The following is a 23,155-nucleotide window of genomic DNA, read 5'->3' on the forward strand; positions in this document are numbered from 1 at the left end:
CAGATCAGAGTTTGAGACTACTCCAGAATTCATTAAGTCTAATAGAAATCATAATTGGAACTCAAAAAATACTTACTGGATTGCCAAACTGACCCAGCCCTTGCACATCTGAACACTGGCATTTTGCAGCTGAGTACCAAACCTGATTGTCATTTTTTGCAGATGATGACAGAGGTGTTTTGGGATTTGAAGTTCAGTTTTACATAATCATTATAGAGTTTGGAATAATATTGTGAGATAAGGTTCTATATGGTCTTCTTGATACTGCCCAAGTTTTTTCATTCTCAGTTTGAGCAACAAAAATGAATTAACAAAAGGAATTAAATGTCTGATAAAAGTTCAAATAACCTTATTTTGATATTAAGATTACATTACAAGTAATTAAAATAGGTATTCCAAAGTTAAACCACCTTATATGCTTACCTCTTTCTGATCAACTTGGAGTGCTGATTTTAAAATATCTCTGAGCTGTGTTAATTGTCTTCGTTCTTCGTCTTGTGCTTGTTTGATCTTGAATGAAGAAAAACACAGGTTAAAAATAACATTTTTTTAACTTTTGATGCAGGTCTTTCAAATTTGCTGCTTAATTGGTTCATTTTTTGAGAAATATTCAGTGAGAATGAAAGTGAAAAGATAATGTGATCAGTTTATTTTCCGTTGTGTTTTCAGAAAACTTGAAAATGGTTAGGATATTGCTGGGTTAAGGCTTTGATATTGCCTTACAATGCTCTTGCTTCCTTGTGTTCCATTTGAAACCACATGTTATTTTCCACTTAATAGACACTTTTGAGCAAAGGCTGTTCTCATAACATTTTACATACTGGGGTCCTGAATTGAAACTAAGACTTCTGAATGTCATATTAAAACAAGACTTTACCAACAATCTACTCTCTACCTTAAATGCTGACTATTAAAGCAGCCAGGCAACCTGAACCAAAATGATAATGCTTCTACTGTAGAAAACTAAATTTACCACACAAACATGAAATGTTGCTACTCACTGTATAAAGATCTGTCGAGAGCGTCTCAATTGAAGGTTTGAGACTTTCAACTGCTTTTAACCCATCCTGAAAGAAACTTAAAAAGCAAAAATCCAGCTGTTATGAAATTTTACTTTGAATTTTCTGCTTTAAAAGTTGCCAAAGTAAGACATGCATATTAGTATGCCACGCCATAAACTTCAAAATAGTAAACTTTTTAAAATTAATCTTTGACTCATCCACCTCTTTATTTCCATCATAGCTTATTCTAACATGCAAAATCCCCAATTAGATTCAGAACTGCCACAATCCATTGCCACATAAATTTTCCTCATTCTCACCTCAAATACAAGTTCTCATCGCACTTTGTGAAGTCCCAGAACAAGTGAGATTCACTTGAAGAACAGCAAAAGCTTGATATAAAATAACTGTGATTTCTTGAAGCCACATAATTTTATGTCTGAAACAATCTTTTTACTAAAGGAAAACCCTTCTGTTTCCCAAGCATTAATTATGCTCCATAAGTGAGCTTCTAGAATTTGCTACATCTTTCTGTAGTACATGCATTTTGAATTGGGAGAGTAATGCCATCTATTCTATGCCAAGTATTCTAGTTCTTTAAAAAAATAATTTGAGATTTAAAAAATAAATTATAAGAAATCACAGTTACATGCATATTTGATTAAATATTGCTGCACTGTTTGCAACATAAAATATTTTCACTCTGGGAAGCAGTCATGAAAGTGACAATGCAACACAGCACCTACATTGCTAAAATATTATTAAATAGAGCAGATTAATGACACACTACAAGTGAAACTGATTTTAAAAGCAAAAAGTATTAAGGAAAAAATACATAGATGCAAACTGGTGTTTTAAGAGGAAAACTTAACTGATTTCAACAGGTTAGCTAGTGGCTCCTTCAAGTTTATAGCTGTAACTTCATTGCTACATGACAGATTTGTAACAGTATCATAGCAAAAGCACATAATTCCAATGAGAACTCTGCGTTTTATTACTGAGTCCTCCTCCAATTAACTGGAAAAAGAATGACTCTTTCAATATATTTTTATTCCACTGCTTACGCAACTTATTTTTCTTGAGTGCATAATTAATTTAGATCGTTGCTAGGTACACTCAAAGAAGTCCATCAAAACTAATAGATCAAACTAAAAGCCCTGTTTGAAGAGTAGTTTATAAACATGGCAAATTATTGTTCAGTATTCCTTTGGAACATACAATTATATTCAATGTAACAAGCTCAATCTCATTACATGTTTCAGAATATAGTTTTGTCAGATTAGTTATAGTAATACCTATAACTAATCTGACAAAAGCAATCTGTCAAAAGACATCAGCAAGAAGAGCTGAAACTTAAGATTTTAAAAATTCTAGAAAAGTGTTATGATGATGTAAAAATTTGAAAATAAAATGTTGTTCCAGTTAGTGTAGAGATTATGAAAATAAAACATACTTGCACTGAGCATGAAAATACTTGATCAAGTTCTGAAGCAAGTCCACTCCTTTTTTAATCTTGATTTCATTGACTTTCAGCAAGTACTGCAAAACAGTAATTTACAAAACAAATTATTTTTTACTGCTACAGGGTTTTTTTCTACTTTATTTTCATTTCTATTTCAACAAGTTTTTACAGTTGAAGATTTACAAAACGTAAAAGAAAATGCAGCAAAAAGTGGCTTCATTATTTAAGTCACACAAAAAGAAGTCTTGTCACTGCTGACTTTTGATATCCTGTGAGGACATTTCATTATGATTTGTTCAAATTATTAGAATATGCTTTGGGGCTCCTAAGGAAAGCCAGTGTTTAAAAAAACATGAAAGGGTTTGTGGAGTACATTTAGGAACCCATTCTTATACCTAGTAGCACATCTAAAAATTTATCTCACTAGTTGTTAATTCATTACCAAACAGATGTCATTAAGGAGGAAAGCAGTTTGCTAAAATAAAAGTGAGGGATTATTTTAACAAGTTTTGAAATCTGCCTGTTGATTTTGTAGTTGTCTTTATCAAATCCTTACACATGGTAATTACAACAAATTACAGTTTAGCAAGAGATTTTTCAATGAATCTAATGTCAAGTGCAAAAGAAGTGTAATTACTGTCCTTTTGCATAAGGCACAATCAAAGTCCACATTAAGTGGCAGCTCCTCCCCTGAATATCATAACATAAAATGTCAGCCATGCAAGCAGAAGTATGATTGATCAAATATCATAGTACTTAACTGTCCATTAAAAGACAATAAATTTTAACCCCAACTTAGCCAGTGACCTCCAAGCGAAGGAGTGAATGTCTTCTTAATGATGCTCTAATGCATCTGGGTTTCCGCTTCTCACCATACACCCTAAATGTTTTAAATCAGCTCAAGTAAAGCAGTCTTTAAGTGCCAGCTTTCAATATTGCAGCTTCTTATGCTGGTTCAGGTGAACAAATGATGAGCCTAAACGTAGTCATGTGCACTGGACAGTATTTCATTACAATAATCACCTCTCCAGCTGTCTGTTAATTTAAAATGGATCTCTAAGCATTTGGTATTCAGTTCACTTTCATAATTTATATAGAACTAGTCTGTACTTATGATAAAACTTCAATATGTCACCCTTCTGACTTACTATCAAAACAAAGTCAAAGTTCTCTTTTACAACTATTCAGAGGTAACCGAGTATAAACTTATTTTCCTCAAAATCAGAAGAAATACAGGATACACTTCAGCTGTTCCACATTTAAGGTAATTTAATCTAAATTCACAAACTTCACCCTTCATTATCACTACAACTGACTAAAGTGAACTCTTCCTTTATTGTGACACAGCAAGAGAGAAGCATGTGTTCCTAGCTGTTTCTTAGGAAAGATATAGAATGGGCAATTAGCTGACAACATCCATATGTTTATTTGTTATTCAAATCCCTTAATCAGTTTTGAACATTTTAGTCTGATTCTGTAGAGGAATGTGAAGCCTTTCTCTTATGTATGAGGGCATATAGTTACTAAAAGTAATATCCAGGACAACTGCAGTTATGCTATGCTGGCATATGAGTCAAATTAGCTATCATCATCACAGGAAAGGCAGTAGAAACACTCATGGTGTATTTTTGGGCTAATGTGAACTAAAAAAAGAACACAGCAACTTGAATTCCCAACCACAGAACCAGACATATCCTTAAATGATTCGAACCAAAAATATTCACATCAGATTTAACATACTGCAAAATCACAGAGATTTTGAAGTAGAAACATTCTGAAACAACTTGAAAGACAATAAGATTCCATCCCTAGCACTTTTTTCCTGTACCAACCCAGCAGTGTGCTAGACTAGAGTCTCTCCTCCTAATAACGCAACAGCTGTCAGGACAGGGAACAATTCAGAGAAAGAGCAAGGGCTTAAAATAACTTACAGCAAAGTAGAGGTGTAAAGACTGATTTATTATAATCTCTTAGTGTTTTATTTGCATTAATTTAGCTGTTTAGTGAAATTAGAAAATATCTAAATTTCCTGCAAAGTTTGCCCATCAGGATAATAAAAAAAATGTTTTTTTTCACAAATGGAGTCAACAAATAACTTGGCATTTCCCTTTAATATCACAGCTACTCTTAAACAATTGCATTTTTCAAAAATTTCCTACAAACAGCACAATAATAATATTAATAATAATGATAATAATAATTTCACACTGAATCTTACCTCACACATCTGTAACTGGAAGAACCTTCTTTCTTTCTCCATCTCTTCTGCAATTTCAGCTCCACTTATTTCTGTACGAATCATTCCATGAAGCTTAGCATGCTCTTTTTTCTCCTTCTCTATTTTTGTACTATAAGGCAAAAAGAATCAGCCAGTGAAGTGAGAAATCCAAAGCCTCTCAGGAAATCAGATTATTCACAAAGTCTACTGATGGATTCAGAGCCAAACTACTGTAGCTTTGCATATGACTTACTTCCAGATGACATTTCACTTGAAATTTGACAATGACTAAAGATCAGCAATGACATACAGTAGCTGAAATCTAATTAATCATCTGTTAAAGTAATGTTCTGTCAAATATTCCAAGAGACAGTCAACGAGAAGTACATACTAAGTTCCTGCTCCAAAGAAAGAAAATACAGGAAAAAATAATGAGTTTTAATTGAAAACATAGGGGGATGTTTAATCCCAACAGAGCAAACACTGGTTAACAAAGTTCAGTTATGTCACCAGATTTATTGAGTCTTGCCTGTCATCAAGTCATCTTCTATATATACAGGGTTTCCAAAGCCAAAATCACAGTTGCCGTCTCTACTTGCTGCTGAGCCAGCTGGCACTGGGAATGCCGACCAGCCGGCTGTGTTGCTGACTTCAAAGTCTGCTAGACCAGCTGTCCTAATTCCCTAAAAGTTTCCATGAACATTTTCCAAGAGCTCTGAATAAAACAGGTTCTCCTGCAGAATATAAATGAATAACTAATGCCTGGTCTATTCCCATAAACTCACTTCTGCATTTGTTACAGCTATTCTCCACATTATTCCTAAATGCAGTAGCATAATTTGACAACTCAGATAAGTCTAACATAAATACATATACATATTAAGGAAAGAAGATACATGAGGGTGTTTACTTTTTGAAGACTTTTAGTTTGTCACTCGTATTGTTTAGAACCTCAAATTCTGAAAAGAGCTTCCTGAGGAAATGCTACACTCTTTTTGAACAAGGAATACAGGAAGGAGATCAGAGGAACAAATAACACAGACAACTGTCCTACCTCCTCTTGGGTAGTCAAGTGTCTCTTAGCTCTCCCTGAAAAGGTGACATGTCTCAAGTACTCTCTTAACCTGATGTTAACATTACCCTAACAGCTAATGGAAAAATGTCTAGAAGATCTAAGGACTTCCAGACAACAAAATATTCTGTACTTACACTTCTCATAAATGAGGAACTGCCTCCTATTACACCTCAAGCAGCAAGGGAAAACAAGAATTAATTCCATGAATCCTTCCCTTCAGCGATCCCACTGGGAAGCATTTTGAGCAGCAATTCAAGAAGCCCCACTGTGCTCTCAGCACAGGCAGGCACAGCAGAGGCAGCCCTGTGCAGTACTGCAGCAGCCAGCACATCCAGCCAGCACTGTGCTCCTCCTCAGCCCATCACATCCCGCCAGAAGCAGACATCTGGAAGGAAGATCCTCTCCTTTGAAATAAATGTTCTGAAAACCTCCAGTTGCCTGAATTAAAACTCAGTTCCAGAATGTTCTGTTTTCATGAAGAATAAGTCCTCACTCTTATCCAATTACTACCAGTTATGCTATTTTGAAGGTGCTACAGAAAACAGGAGTCCAGATACAAGAATTAACCAGACAATCCTGAACAAGAAAGATAAACCACTAGAAAAAGGATTCACAGAAAATTATCAATATGCAGCTCATTTCTAGCACACACTGTAGAAGAGTTTACATTACATCATATTTGATAGTTCTAAAACAGTCAACCTCAGAGGAAAGATCCAGGATGTTTTTGTTCTCTCAATTTCCAAATTAACCTAACAGTTCTTGAGGCCAGAGAACTCACTAACACGTGACCAGGTGTGAGAAGGCTAATAACTACCAATTACCATTGTATAGTATTTTCATTTTTTACAGAGAGCAATACTCAAGCATAAGAAAATGAAACCAAGTCCAAAATCTTAGGAGTTTATTAGCATGCCATAAAGTATCTCTCAATGCTAGTTAAACCAAAAGACAGCTAACACTGCCAAACAGTCAAACATTATGCACAATACCACGGCATACATTATACTCCTCTTAAAGAAAGCTAGATTTTGGTGAAAAAGAGTGCTTTCTGCTCTTTAAAGGATAAATCATACTCCACAGGCAAAACAATAGTTAAATTAAGATGAAAATATACTGACCTCTATCAAGCAATTCAGACAAAGATACCCTTGAAACCCTTTGGTGGAGCTTCAGGCTACCTGTTTTCAAAAACTCAAAAAGATACTTTACCAAAAACTCCAAATCACCTCTCAATGACAAGTATCAGAGATACATGCCTTGTGCATTTCACATTTACATTTCCTCATTATTTTACTTTTAATAACTAACTACATCTTCATCATTGTAATTCAGAATTTACCCTGTTGTTTTGCCACAATTATAGGCTACCTCCTGTCTGACTGACACTACAGGACACTTTGTTTCTAGGGAAACAAAGAAACCCCTCACAGCCCTTCTTCATGCAAATCTTCTGAGTGCTAAAGGCTGGCTGAGTGTCCTATCCAAACGCAAGGATCAACTCAGCTTCAAGTGTCAGTCTATTGTAACATTAACCAAATCCTTTTGGCAAAGACACTCCTGTAAGACTACACTGTGAGATTTCCAAATGTTGCAGGGTATTAAGGTTTTCCAGGCAGATCAATTAACCCAAATTTTAAGACAATTGTGAAAACTCTAAAAAATACCCTAGAAGCAATAAGAAAGCAGAAAATGTTTTGTAATGCTGCTATTCTTGGAGCTCATGCAGCACATATCTCATATATACACTTTGCTGACTAAGATTCAAATGTGAGCACACGTCAGTCCATTTACAAGACAGCTGCACATAACTAATATACAGTGAGGTCAGATGTGTGTAACAGACAAGCAAAGCTGAAATACAGGATGAAGAATTACAACAGTAAAGTCAAAGAGATACAAAGTCAATAGTCTCACCCATTCATTTTCCAATATAAGACTATTTTTACCACTTCAATTTGGAAAGAAGTGGTAAAATATCTTTCAATATAAATTACAATTTTCATTTCAAATAAATCAATTTTGTCATACAGCTTGTGGTATAAATAAGCACCAAAAACTTGTATTTATTTTCTGTCAGTCAGTAAGGGTAAAAAAATTAGAGCACCCTGTGTACATGCAGCAGTAGTGAACTGGCTGGGAGGGAAGCAGCTGTCATTCTTCCTCTCCTTGTCCATACAGCAGTCAGCTAGGCTGAGTCTGGGCACATACACGAGAAGGTGCAGAGACTGAGAATAGCACCTGGAAGGAACACACCTTATTGGTAGCCCTCTGGAAAAAGTAGTGCTTCTGAAGGCTATTTTGTTTGACAAAATAATATTAGACATTTTCATTTCAAATATCCTTTCTTTGTCTAGTCTTCCTTTTCAGTCTGACTCTCCAGGCTTGGGCCCTCCAGCTTTTTGGTGAAAGCGCCTCCATTTCATTTCACCCTACTGTCTGCCAATGCTCACAGTAAAGTATGTCTCTCCTAACACTCAAGTCCTCAATGAAGAAGTCATCTTTTCCTTTTGGAAATGCTTGAAAGGTTTTCCCTTCCATACATGCTGCTCTGAATGATAAAGGGGAAGAGGACAGAAGAAGCAAAATGTGCTAGGATATTTTCATCATTTCATCCATAACATCTGCAGATTCATTAAAAGACTTTTCCCATTTAATTCATAGGCAATCTATTTCAAAATAAAAATACTTAATATGAAATCTTAGACTTGAAACAGTATATTACCAGTGGTTACCTGCACTTCAGAAATGCCTTTGACACTTTAAGCCTTTCCCACAGGATTCTCCTGGAGAAACTGGCTGCTTGTGGCTTGAACAGGCACACTCTTCACTGGGCAAAAAAACTTCCTGGAGAGCCAGGCCTGGAGGATGATGGTGAATGGAATTACTCCAGCTGGTGACTGGTCACTAGCAATATTCCCCAGGCTTGGTGTTGGGGCCACTCCTGATTAGCATCTCTGTGAATCACCTGGAAAAGGGGACTGAGTGCATTCCAAGTAAGCCTTCAGATGACACTAAGCTGGGGGGATATGTGGATCTGCTGGAGGGTAGGAAGACTCTGCTGAGGGATCTGGACAGGCTGGATCGATTGGGAAAGGCCAGAGGTATGAAGTTCAATAAGGCCAAGTGCCAGGTCTCACACCTGGATCACAACAGCAGCGCTACAGGCTGGGAACAGAGTGGCTGAAAGCTGCCTGTCAGAAAACATCCTGGAGTTCTGGTCAGAAGCCAGCTGGGCACAAGCCAGCATGTGCCCAGCTGGCCAAGGAGGCCAATGGCATTCTGGCCTGTATCAGTAATAGAGTGGTTAACAGGACCAGGGCAGTAATGATCCCCCTGTACTCTGCACCAATGAGTCCACACCTCACCACAGAAGTGCTATGTCCAGTTCTGGGGCCCTCAAAGATGCTGAGGTGCTGGAGCAAGTCCAGAGAAGAGCAACAGAGCTGGTGAAGGGTCTGGAGCACAAATCTGATGAGGGAGTTGGGATTCTTTAGGCTGTTGAAAATGAGGTTTGAGGGGACCCTCTTTACACCTACCTGAAAGGAGGTTTTAGCAGTGGAATTTCAGTTTCCTCTCATAGGTAACAAGCAATAGCACAAAAAGAAACTGCCTCAAGTTACACCAGGGGAAGTTTTTATTGGATATTAGGAAAAAGAATATTCTGGAAAGGGTTGCCAAACATTGGAACAGGCTGCCCAAGGGAGTGGTTGAGCTGCTATCCCTGCAGGTATTTAGATGTGTAGATGTAACAGTTAGGGACATGCTTTAGATGTGGACTTAGATTTATGGTTGAACTTGATCATCTTAAAGGTATTTTCAAGCTTAAATCATTGTATTATTCAATTCTATGATTTTATATTTAAGCAATCTTGTTTAGCACTTTCAGTCTATATCACTACTTACGAGCTGTGACCTCCACCTTATCTTATGTACTTGCATTAAAAGGAAACATGGCAGAAATACCTAGGAGCTATGAATATCAATGGTCTTCTGTGTCAAGTTAGAGCTCTGAAGAAGTAAATTGAGAAATGCTTGCAGAATTTTCAGATAAATTTGTTTTATATTGTGCAAAACATGAGTTTACTAAACTGGAAATAGCATCACTTAAATAGTTGTGCAGACATCTTAACAGATTACTTTATTTGACTTTGTTCATATTTCCATTGATTTCAAAAAGTTCAGAAACAAATCAATGATAGTTATTTCTAGATATGAACACTTGCATTTCTTCACAGTAATGTATTGTTAATGCCTGGATCTTAAAATGCCATAAGCACATTCAAACAACTTGTTCTCTTCACTCAGTTGTGCAAGAGACCTCATGCCCAGTTTTTAAAAGGAGAATGGCAAAGGAGAGGTAATCAGCCTTCCCAGAAACAGCTCATTAGTCTCCATTAAACCTTTACATTTCGTAGCATGAGCACAACACTAGTTAAAGAAGACTTCTGAAGATAATAGGCATTTACAGGCACCAAAATAAGACATTTCTATTTTAAAAATTAACATTTTCTTCTTTTCAAGAAAATCAGGTTGATATCCAGAATACAGACATATTCAGCAAAAAAAAAAAAAATATTGTGAATAATATGCTTCAGTAAGTTTACCCTTCTATTTCCTGTGTAAAATTGACACATAGTCTTTACCTCAGAATGTACCACAACAGGACTGATCAAACTGAAGCGTGTGGGTGATATCTGGCTCAGCGCCTTGCTCAATGCGATCTGTCTGCTGGGAGAATGAGCAGTTTTTATGACATGTGTACTCCTTCCCCATATGGTCCCTGGGCACGCCTGCCATTAGTGTTTGAGTACACAGGGGAAAGCAACTGCCTCGGCACAAGAGGAGCCCAGTCTGACACAGCTCTCCCAAAGGACACAGAGCAGTCCTGCTGCGCTGCTCTGCTGGCCGGCAGCATCTCCCAGCTCTTGTGTGGGAAACAACAACTGCAACTGAGGTCCCACCAGAAATGCACTGCTTTAAGGCTTTAAAAACATTTTAAAATCTTCATGGCTCCAACTGAGTCATGTTAATGATTGCTGGAATAATAATGTGAGAAAATATAAATTATTCATGAATGCCACCTCAGGATAGTCCCAATTTTTGACTGAAGTAGGTTTGTATGAAGCTATAGGTTGCTTGCTCCTCATACTACCTTACTCAAGAGCAGCCCCAGGGTACAGAGAAATAGGGCTCCAGCTTCCCTCCATTACTTCAGCTAAGGCGATCCTGAGGAAAATAGTCTGAGAAGTTAGGTGGCTACAGGGCAAAGGAGGTGCATTAGTAATCAAAAATGATGGATGGTGATCCAAGATCATCAGAATGGATCTTAAACATCTCTCTCTCAAACAAGAACTAGATACATAGGAATTTTTAAGCACACCTAATTACATGGAGAGGTTGAACCTCAAAAATTGTTACGGGAATAAAGCAACGCAGATGCTATTTTTAAATTAACTTTCTTTCTTTTCAAATATGTCACACTTGGGTGTATTTGCACCCAAAAGGTTATCACAAAGGTGCAAGGAAGAGAGATGAGATAGTGTGATAAATAAGCTCAAAGGCAGCAATCAATATGAAAACTGTCACTTCTAAACAGACTACAAAAATACCACTTCATTATCTGGCACGTAGCTTCACAGGTCTGAACTTGTGACTAGGAAATGCAGATGAACAATATGATGTTAAGCACATGATACAGAGGCATGTGCAGAAAAAGAGCAGCCTAGCAGCCTTGAATAGTTTGTTAAACAAAATGGAAAAGAAAAGAAAAAAAAAAAGGAGGGGAAGAATTTTCAAAAGAGCTATTCACATGTTTGAAGAAATATCACTGGAAAAGACAGCTCACTAAGCACACACCTAGAATTGGTTTTAGGCACAATCCAAACAAGGAGTTATCTAAAGTAACAGATTGAAGAGGGCTGAGCAAACCTCTGGCTGGCTATCAGCACCTACATCTACCACTCAGCTCTGGCAACACAAGCTGTAGTGAGACTGAGGTTACCTCTCCTGCTTCCTTTGTCCTTTTTATTAAAGCAGAGAGCATGAAGATACAACAACAAAACCCCCAAAAATTTCAATTAAGACTTCTTGAGGTGATTCTGCATATACCCACTGCTACAGACAATCAAAACACGCAGCTATAAGGAAGTCTAGATCCATTCAGGATGGCCACAGAATGAAAAGAGTTGTTTTCTTAACAAACCTCAGCAGCATGTATAATAGCCACCCAGAGAAACCTCACTGTTTTTCTATGTAAAAAAATTAGTATGAGAAAAAAGATGACCTGAACAAATTCAAGCTCAAATTAATATTCTCATCCTAAGTTGAAAATCACATCATTAAAATTCCCATCTCTAGTTTTTAAAGACAAATGCTCCATAATGACAGGTTGTAACATCTCAATTTATCTGGGAACTGATCTTATGTACAAGAGGTCTGACAAATCCCACAGTCCTACAGGCAGGGGTCTCAGGGAAGTTCCAGGACTGACTTTAACTCAACAAAATCATGGAAAACTGGTCTGCTCCTTGGTATAAGCAACATAGCTTGCACTGAAAAACAATACTCCCCGACTGCCAGCTTTATGCCATGAAAAGTAATTTTCATTGTTGTAGAACAGCTTACCAAAAAAAACCCAAAAGCAGCCCATTATTTGAAAGAATTGACACAGAATTCCCAGGCTCTCTATCCTAAGCCTCAAGCTGATGAGCCTTTGGTCTATATCAAAGTCAAGGAGTCCAACAGACTGGACTAATTCAAAATATTGATGTGGAGCTTTCATGTAACCACTTTAAAAAATGCAGCACTCAGTAATTGTACCAGTCCACCACTTAGAAATACCACAAAATTGGTTCATGGATCTGAAAAAAATTTCTGATAAATGTGTGCTACCTTCAACTTCTGCCTGTTTAATAACCTGACATGTAAATGGCTTAGAAAAGAGCATTGTCAGGTAGGTCTGCTTCATTTGTTAAAAAATCTTGCAGAAAGTAGAGGTAACTGCAACTGGAAAAAGGAAACCCGCTTCAGATCAAAACCCAAGTGTCTTACTTGAAAGCAAAGCCATAAAAAAGGTTTTCTAAAGGATTGCCAGTTGAAAGAAAAAGAAAAAATCTCATTGTATCACACAAGCAGCAATGGATTCAATGCCACAGACAGAAAACACACTGTCAGCATCACGTTTTCAGATCCTGAATGACACAGCACACAAAATAACATTTCCAACATGTCCATAACCTCAAATGAAAATCCCCAAATATACAAATGCATTTTCTCAGGGGACTTCTTACTCCGCAATTACTTAATTAAATTAAATAACAACTGAAAATATTTCTGGGATATCTGACTCTGAAATGCCAGCTCTGAACAAACTGATGATCAAGCACAAATCCTTACATCACTTCAACACACTCATCCTAGTGAATATTAGATCAGAAATCCTAAAAGCACTAGAGGTCTTGGTCCAGTAGTAACATTGCTCTTGGTGTATGTCCCAGCAGTGCACAAATTTATTTTAAAGTTGGCACATAAACTTTGTGGGTTGTCAGTATGAATACCCACACACAAGTAAACAAGCTTTCAAATCCAGCAATCAAGCAGTGCTAGACAACAGCAGACTAAATTATAGGATTATTCTTTAAGGCCCATCCTCAGAGATCAACTACTGCCATAGGCAATGATTAGAAATCTTAATTATCTCAACAGTCAATAACTGGAATGGCACCAAATGAGACTGCTCACAGGTGTCAGGAACATAAAACACTGGAGCCAACACAATCTTCTGTGGATTTGGTATCAGACCAGAGGTTTCTCTCAGTATTTCAGAATGTCCTTTTATGAAAATCCACCTATAGCTAGGCAGTTTCCAAAACCAAAAGCCACACAGGTCTTCCTCACAATTTGATCCTAGAAAGCAATAACTAGACCATTCTCATTGTTATTCACAAAAGGAATAAGGAAATTTAGCTACCTGGTTGCTTTTGTGGGTAAACCAGCTACAGGAATAATTTCTGAAGACTTCAGACAGACTAAGTCTATATCTACTGCACTACAACTTTGTGTAATTAAAAAAATACATAAATGGTGCTGGATTTTCAGCCAGTCTAGTTGGCTGTGGATCTGCAAGTTATTTATGTTAAATAGTGTCATCATACATGATTCTTCCGGACCTGTATCATCAGAGATGGTCTGATGCAAAGCAGCATTATTTCAGAAGAACAAAGACACTGGACATGTGACACAAAACTGATAGTCAGTCTAGGAAATACTGTAATGTGGAATAAAACTCACTACAAAAATTCTACTTCAGAAACTGTCAGCTGTACTGATACAATTCACCTGGCCAACCCTGGAAACAGCTGTCTCCGATGCAGGACACTGAACCACTTCAGATTTACTAGGAACCAGAATAAATTGTGTTTGATGTTAGGTGTTGCGCTTTGTTGACTCATTGAATTTATTTAGCTAGATATAAAATTCCAGTTTTTATAAACTTATTTTATAGCTGTTTGTTTAAACAGTGTATCTGGTAACTTCAAACAAGTGGCTTATGCTCAGTAGGGTTAGATCCACAACATAAGACACAACTCACAAGCCTCAGATAGGTGTACATCCACTTCTAATACATGCTGCACCTGCTGAGAACATTCAACCTCAGCATTAAGTAATAAGCTCCACAGATTTCAGTTACATTTCCCTCTTAAATAAAAGTTAAAAAATACATACACTTTTGTTTCATAGTCCTTCCAAGCTTTATCAAAGGGTTTTTTCAGGTCCTGTCAAGAAAAGAGAAAAAATAACAGCCAGCTATTTACATGAAAAACACTGTGGCTCTAACAATGAAGACACACCTTGGCCCCTTGCAGTGCCCACTAGAATGAGGGACTTCACTCTCTCTTCTAAGGGTTGTGCAATCTTGCACAAAGGAAAACTAATCTTGTAAAGAGAATTAATACACCCATGTTTTTTAAAGCATCTGTAGGGTGCTGTTTACTATGATTTTCACAGCTCCATTTTACTCCTTAAAAGGTATAACAACATGTTATCCCAAGACCACACTATGCAATTAAACAAAGGAACTGCTTTCTCATCATTCAATCTCTGCCTGTACTGGAAAAAAGTCCCTGTCCCCAGGCTGTGGTATAGCCTTGGCTAAGAACTCGATTCATCACACTAAAGTTTAAAAAACTCAAATTTCCAGACTTAATGGGAACAGTATAGACCTTATGGCTCAGCATAGCTAATTCTGTGAGAATTCTGAATTACTTACATTCCAAATTCCTTTATCTTCTTTCCTCTAAATAAGGTAATTTGGATAAAATGATCTTAAGAAGTTGTAAAGTTATTTCACTGATGTCTAAAAATGCAAGAGCTGAAATTTTGATGAAGTTCAAGAGAGCAGACAACTACAACTGTCAGACACTGGAAAATCTTTGCAACTACAGATTACAAACTAATTCTTACATTTTAATTAATTATTGAGACAATTATTAAATTTACTGAAGCAGCATTTGATTATATTCTCAAGGCAGTGGGGAAACACTGTATTGTAATAAATGTATTTATTCTGACATAGAGAAAAATATGAGTGAAATGTGGTAAGCAAACAACACAAAAATAATGTCTATCTTATTTAATAATCTATTTATGCTCCAGTAATTTACAGAAACCATTTTTAGTCTATGTACATATTTTTCTCCTTCCTTCCATGTCCTAGAACAATAGCTGCCAGTCACTTCCTGTTTGCTCACTGAACAAAGCAAAAGCCAAGTAAGTTTGCTCGCCATAGGCTCTGAAATTTATCATAAACATATCCTCATTTGAGTCTTAAGTTGCTGTTATTTCAAAATAGGAAATGTCCTTGGGCCATAAACAAATAGATTTCAGCTTCTTTAAAAAATCCTATGCTCATACAGTCTAATGTGTGCTTCTTAATAGTTCCAGGTAAGTTTAGACTGCTAAAAATCCTTAAATATATAGTACTACCCTTAGCCCAACTAAGTAAATATCTGAATCTTACACCTCTTTCTCTGCTTATCTCCTGCATCTCAGGCCTGCTTTTAAAGCTTCTCAAATGTTGTTTTGTATACACACTCAAGAACATGAGGTATGTGAATCCACAAACAGAAAGGATGACTTGATTCACAAAAAAACCCAAAAACAAACAAAGCCCAAAAAGTCTTGTTTACTGAGCTAATATATGACTTGAGTATCCTACACCTTCCAACACATAAGATTAATACACTTGTTAAATGTATCTACTGTACTAACAACAATCCTATATATTAACAGGAGGAAAGACATACCCCTTTCACTCCTTTCAGGTCTCCCTTCAGCAAACTGTCCAATGGAAAAGTGATTATGTTGTTCATATTCTGAATCTGTAACAAGAAAATTACACCAAATCAGTTAATATATTTAGACACAGAACGTAAACTGTCTTAATACACACATTTCAGAAAGTTTCACAAGGAAATCTTACATATTATTTTCCTGTCCCTGCCTTATGGAGATGTTTATTAGCACAGGCAGTAACCAAAGATGAAAACAACACAAGTTAATAAAACTGACTCTGGAAACACTATAACCCAAACCAGCAGGAAACCTCCAGAATTACCGCTGATTATAAATACCTCACCCAACAGTGACTGCAAAATAAGAACACTAATTTTTACATTGCCTTATTTCCCCATTTAAATTCTATGAACAGAAGCATACAATTTTTTAGCACAGATAATTTTAAGTTCACGAGCATATTTTACATTAACCTTGTTTACTTTCTAGCTTCCTCAGACCTATTCCATAAAGCACATCTGCTATTCTCCCAATACATGGCATCTTACTCTGACAGAAGTTATAAAGACAAACAGTGCTGGCCTGTAAAACAGCCACCATTCCAATATTTTCCATTTGTTTTTAAAAAGCAATACATCTGCCTTATTTATCTCATGCAAACTTTGAAATAGTATTTTAATGAGGGCTTCAGTATGCAAGTAATTCAAGAGAAAATAAGTACTTCAAGAAGATGAAAAATATTTCAAATTAAGACAGTGGTAAAATAATATTGATTTTGTTAAATATCTCTATGATAATATTTAAGAAGTAAAAAGAACAAAGAAAGACTGTAGGAATAAGACAGCTAGGAAAAGATTGCATATCAACTCCTTTATGATTCAGGGAAAGCATTCAAGGTATGGACCATAATATCTAGGCAGAGAGTTTAAACTGCAACTATTCAAAAGAATTGATTGCTCTGAGGAGCAAAACCCAAAATACTTTTGAATAAAACAAAGAGAAAAAAAATCAGAATAACTTTTGCAGCAGTTCAGTGAAAGTTGCCCTTGGATGAGTTACATCTTTTTGATATTTTATGGTGTTCTTTTAAAATGGGATTTTTTTTTTCAAGAAGCTCTGAAATCCCTACATGAAGATGGATTTCAAATGTTCCAATTACAGAAAAAAAACTTTGTATCAAAACAAATGCTTTATTTCTTCAGGAATAATGTCAGGGACTTCAGTGTAACCCATCAAGAGATGAAAGAATGCTAAAATATCAAGGAAAAAATAATTCCAATTATGGATGCTTCAGTCTCCCCAGAATTGTAAAATACAAAATATTATCACCATGTTGTTACTTGGTGGCCTCACTAGAACAGACTCTGTGCTATGTAACAGTTCTTGTTAAAACAAACCAGCAAAGCCCCACTGTCCCTACCCCTCCTCCTCAAAGAAACTACCTTACTACATTTGCTTGAAATTTCAGCCAATAAAGTGAACTTTCATCAGCTGTAAAGGTTACACAGATTGTCTCTGCATGGAAAAGCTAAAGAAATACAGAAAATCTGATCTTTCAAACTCTTTAACACAAATCATATTTCCCCTCCTCCATCCTACTTTTTCTCCTCCCCAACAAGTTGCAGGACCCAACCACAGCCCTTCAGAATCAACAAGTTCTATCTCAGCTCTGTATTTGGGTTGGTTTTTTTAAGTACTTCCTGTAAAAATGGAATGAGCAACATGTACACATGCTTAGCTGGCAGTGCTGGAAACCATCCACTTCCTAAGTCCTCAGCAGTACTACCACATGCATATACCAGGACAACCATTCCCAAAGGTCATAAAATTATATGTCACAGATACAGGGGGAAAGTGCAAAGGTTTAAACTTCACAACACCTACATTAAAAAAACCCAAAACTTCTAGAAGCTGCAAGTGCACATCCAGAATAGTTATGTGGAAAAGAGAAGAGGTCCCTTTCAAGATATCTTTCCATGCAAAGTTTTCTATTTTGTTAGTCTATTTTATGAGTATGATGTAGTCAAATATCTAACTTAAGGATCAATACTTTCATAGCCTCTATTTAACTACTCTTCAAATTCAGTAGACAGGAATAAAGAATAAAGCATTTCTCAACAGTAGACTCAACTGATTTTTCTTTAAGTCATAAAAAAACAAACCATCTGAAGTATTATCCCAAACATACTCATGAGTAAACATCAATCAGACTCCAAAATAGTTATGGATATTTGCTAGAATTTCACACCATGAGGCCTGGAGTCCAAAGCAACTTACAAAAAACCCCAAAAACAAGAGAAAAACTCTACATTCTTTGTAAAAGTTTAGAGACTGTTTGCCTATTCAAATTAATTCCTTCTGTGTGCTATCACCTGTACATAACCATCAGTCTATTGTATTCCCTATGCTCCTATTCTATTTGTAACAAAAGTAAACATACATAATGCATGAACTTGTCATTATTAACCCAGTTAGATGAATCACATTCCCTCATATTTATAAGTCAGCAAGCAGTACACAGATGAAAGATCTTACATGTTTTTCTCTTCTTTATTGAGAAGCATAAGCTGAACTATCTAAAAATATAGACCCATTTTTGGCATACAGAAGCACTAATATGTGCAGCTCCTACTCTGTGTGCAGAGTACAAGGAGCTAGAACATATGCAATGGACTCTACATTTTGACTACTTGATGTTTTAAAATATGCTTTAAAAAATACAAAGGTGCAAGAAAGCTTCACAGAAATTAATGTCATCCTGTCTCAGAGGAACACTAGCACATTGCACATCGTTAAAAAACAAAGAAAGGAAAAAAAATAGTTGACCCCGTTTCCACTTCCAACTTTACTGCTTTGGCACTTGCAGTTTTCCTCTGACAGTTTCCAACAAGATGACAGTGTAAAAAATTAAAACTTCCTAAGTTGGAGAAGGCTTAGAGAAGACAAAATGGCAGGGGAGATAACATATAAACAAAACACATAGCTGCCAGAAGTGCTGGCAGAGGCAACAAGCAAGCCAGCACTTCTAACGGGGAAAGATGTTCAAGTGGTTTAAGATCCTATGGTTAAACATTTCAATTCACTGTTTGCCAGCCCTCCTGATTACTTTAATGTAAAGCTCTTTTCCATAAGAGCTTTGTATACTGGTGCCCACAGTACTTCTGTAGATTTTGTCTGCTAAATCCAAGCAAAAAGGAAAAAAAAGCCTTTTCAGTATACTTCAGAAGTTAAATACTTTTCTTAACATGCAGAACTTAAAACTTTTTCAGTTTAAACTAAAATTCAGGCAGCTGAGCAGTATGATATGATATGTTACTAAACCTTGATGCAGTCCCTGTACTTGGCTGTGGGCTTCTCAACCATCAGTGAGTTTGTGTGTGTGCAGGTGACGGCAGTACTGTCTGCTGACAAATCATTAGTTAAGTTATTTTCTATTTTTTTTAAGGTAAGTGCTATTGGATTTAATAGTTTCCAATAATTTTCCTAGTGACATGAGCTTCAGCAGGACAAGGCCAATCAACACAGAAGGGAGAAAGTGGAAATCAGAGCATCCACAGATGCTCTGACGAGCATGGTATACAGATGAGACATTGTTTGTCTAAACTTTAAGGTTTAGCATCTACCCCCAAGACTTCAGAAAAAAGTGTAACAAAGACTGGTGGCACAAACTTTCATCTTTGCACTGTGCCTTCCCCTCCCAAACAAGGACACAGTGCTGCCCTTGCCCTGTCCTCACTCCCTTTCCCCCACAGCACAGGTGTGGCTGAGCTGGGACATCAGCCACCACCCATTATGCCACAGGGAAAATGACTCCAGCAGAACAGCTGAGCACCACTAAGGGTCCACAAGGAGCTGCCTACAAAAATGCCTTCACACAAGATACCAAGTGTTGCCACCATGGACTCCTCAGAATTAGCCCCAACATGCAAACTACAAACTGGGAACTTCTCTATTAGGAAGTACTTCATGGGAAATCTGAAAAGCATAAAATGAAGAACTGCAAAAGAAAAGGAAGGAAGAGGCTTGGGGTTATTCTAGCCTTTCTTCCTTACCAGTGGAGAACTCCAGAGCGCACATTTTCTAACCTAGGTTAAAACCCTAAGTGGTAGGCTTCTATCACTTTCTCTGGGACACTTCACCTAATATTTTCAGAGTGAGATTCCATTTATACACAATTTATTATTTTCCTCCTCCACAATCAGTTATCTGTGAAGTGAACATTCTTTTAAACTTTCTTCATAAACCTACCTATTGAAGGCCTAATCATGTTTTATTACTGTCCTCTGAATTTCCTCCAGTTGGATCAATACCCTTTGGCAAAAAAATAAAGATTTGATTCCGGGTTGAGCTGAACCCATGCTTCTCAGGAGGAATTATTATATCTTGGTTTATATCTCTACAAGCATAAATCAAAGAGTACTCTTTTTTAACTCACACTTTTAGTTAAGTTCTCCTCAAGTGTACTGGTGAAACACTGAAAGGGCACAACTTAAATCATTAAGCTCCATATATAATACTCCAGTCTCAAACATGTATACCTGTAGGGTTTTCTCATGGACTTCAGCAAGTCCTTCTAAACAAAAATATGTTTGTGAACGTTCAGGCACCAAACATTGTGTTTTAACACCTTGGTCTAAACCAAGAAAATTCTGGGCATAAATTTTTCAAGTTCAGTACATAATACAGAAAAGATAATTCCTTCAGTTTTGCTGTTACCTTTTACAGTTAAGCAAATTTTCTTTCCTCTTACATTTAAAAAAGTAAGTAAAGCAAGAGCATATGGTCAGAAAAATACCACTGCTGTTCTTCCATTTTCTGTAACTAAAACTCCAAGGATTATTAATAGAAAATAGAATGTCTTAGTTCCAGCTATCTTCCACAGAGTGGAAATATCAGATCCACTCTTCTCAATGCAGACTGTTTCATTAGCTTTAAATTTATATAAATGAAAAATAAAGGAAAAAAGTAAATATACCAACAAATACAGAAAATGGTATTTGTTAAATAGATACATTATCTTCACAGATCAAACCCCTTTTCAAGGAGTGTTGACAAAAATGCACAACCAGAGTTTATTTCTTCTCAGTGTAGAAAAAAATTAACAGGATTTAAAGGAGAAAATATTTAAAGTGCAAACATAATGCAACAAGCCTTTCCTTGTCCTAACATTTTATTAAGATTCATACCTTTATCCCTTGGCACTACACTTAAGAAGGAATAATAATTGACACTACAAGCAAGTACCATACAGACCTTGCCAACCTGGGAGCACTGCCTACTCTAGCGGGTGGCTGCAGTCTATTAGAAATTAGTAACAAGGTTGCCATCAACAGCAATATTGTGCTTGTCACACAACGTAGTACGTTATTTCTGAAAATGGCCTCTAGTACTTTCAGATCTTTCAGTACCAAAAAGACAAACTGATTGCTCAATCTTCTTAAAAAACAGAAGTTGAAAAAAAAAAAAATTAAGCTGATATCAGAGCTTTGGCAAGAGAAAATAATTGCACAGCATGTATCACAAAGTGATTGAAATAACGCAAACAAGTACAATGGCTAAAATGAGTGGTTACAAGGATCTTGTACACAGTAAATATAAATTCATTTCTTGAAGATGCATTTATAAATCCCTTCAGAAATGAAGAAAAACTACAAAGGTTGGCGTGGGTTTTTTTTTTTAATTTGATGCACTATTTGAAAGTGCACACATAAAAGCAGCAGAGCAAACTTATAAAAAACCTCAAGACCTAAATTTTAACTTGAATAGTAAGTATACAGGTTTTAGGATTAAAAACAAAAACACTTCAGCTGTTATTGAAAAACTTTAAAACACTGATGCCTTTGTAAGGCCATAAAAACTTCAAAGTCTTTTGGTAAACTTTAAAAATTATTAGAGAAAACAAGCACCTGAAACTTCAGTTAAAGCAGAACAACTTTATAACAGTTTCCTCTACCTTACAAAGGACAAGTCTAAGGAAAATCTGTGTGCAGAAGGACTTTAGAGTTACAGCTCTAAACGCCATCCAGGCCAAGAGCTGACAGAACACATCAGCTTCTAGAAACAAAAGTAAAATATATGACAAAGCAAAAGTTGACAGTAGCCCTAAAGCTTTGCCAGTGTTAATAGCTTTGGCATCTGTTCCAGTCTGAACATGTCCTCTCACTTCCTTGCACATTCCCCATCCACTTCAGTTAAAATCTTCTGTGGAAATTCAGCACCCTGTGAAGCCCCAGAGAACAGTCTATTTAAAAAGTACCTTTCTGAATGTTTTTTCAGCAGCAGCAGGTTGCATGGCCCCAGCTACATTTTTCATGAAAATATTTACAACCAAAACATGTGGAGTGCTACAAGGAAACCCCAAAGGAGAGGCCTGTTTTTAATACTATTATGTTGAAAGCATTCAGAGTTGGATACATCACCTCATTTTAAGCATGCACATATGGCTATGACTTTAACAAAATACACCCCAAAATACACCCCAATTCCTGTACAGAAACTTTTATACTGGTCAATACCCTTTTAACCTTCTAGAAACTAGACCTCAAACACTGAATTTATTAACAGATTTTCAAAGTGATCAGTTACTAAAATTTTTTTCTAGTGGCATTAACTTCTAATAGGCAAAGCTATATAAGGCTGTAATTTTTCATTATTCTAGATTTCTTTTTCATAAATATGCCATTTACAAGCAATAATGAAGTTCACATCTTTTTTTCATATGTATAAATTTCTGGAGGAAACTATTTTCTCATTGAGACACCAAATTCAAGGACCTTTAGGTCTCCTCTGCTAGTCAAGAAAAAACAAAAACTTCAAACCCCAACAATATGAGGCCTAGCAGGAAGGAGCAGAACTTTATAGAGATCTGCTTTTCACCAGACAGTGATAAAGAGAGAAGGTGCCTATGCTACTGCAACATTAAAAAAAAAGAAATTATATTCATGCCCATGCAAAATTACTCTTCTCTTCAAAAACAGAGAAAATAAGAACCACAAACTGAGGAAAAACTACAGACTTAGCTACTCTCTTATGACATAGCCTCTTCTTATACACACAAACTGAAGCAAAAGGACATAACTGTTACTAAAAAAAAAACAGTACAC

At 36.4% G+C, this 23,155-nt stretch overlaps 1 protein-coding gene across 3 annotated transcripts in view; it reads right to left on the minus strand.

Annotated features, from left to right (window-relative positions):
- ASAP2 (ArfGAP with SH3 domain, ankyrin repeat and PH domain 2) overlaps positions 1–23,155 on the minus strand; it is an 84,307-nt gene that overhangs the window by 36,549 nt on the left and 24,603 nt on the right. For all 3 annotated transcript variants that reach the window (XM_058801292.1, XM_058801291.1, XM_058801290.1), the window contains exons 4-9: positions 16,064–16,138; positions 14,484–14,533; positions 4,682–4,811; positions 2,455–2,540; positions 1,002–1,077; positions 424–510 (exon numbers count right to left, since the gene is read on the minus strand). In XM_058801292.1, coding sequence (XP_058657275.1) covers positions 424–510; positions 1,002–1,077; positions 2,455–2,540; positions 4,682–4,811; positions 14,484–14,533; positions 16,064–16,138 — 504 coding nt within the window. The remainder of the gene's footprint in view (positions 1–423; positions 511–1,001; positions 1,078–2,454; positions 2,541–4,681; positions 4,812–14,483; positions 14,534–16,063; positions 16,139–23,155) is intronic.

Source organism: Ammospiza caudacuta, chromosome 3, assembly GCF_027887145.1.
Source record: "Ammospiza caudacuta isolate bAmmCau1 chromosome 3, bAmmCau1.pri, whole genome shotgun sequence".
NCBI lineage: Eukaryota > Metazoa > Chordata > Aves > Passeriformes > Passerellidae > Ammospiza > Ammospiza caudacuta.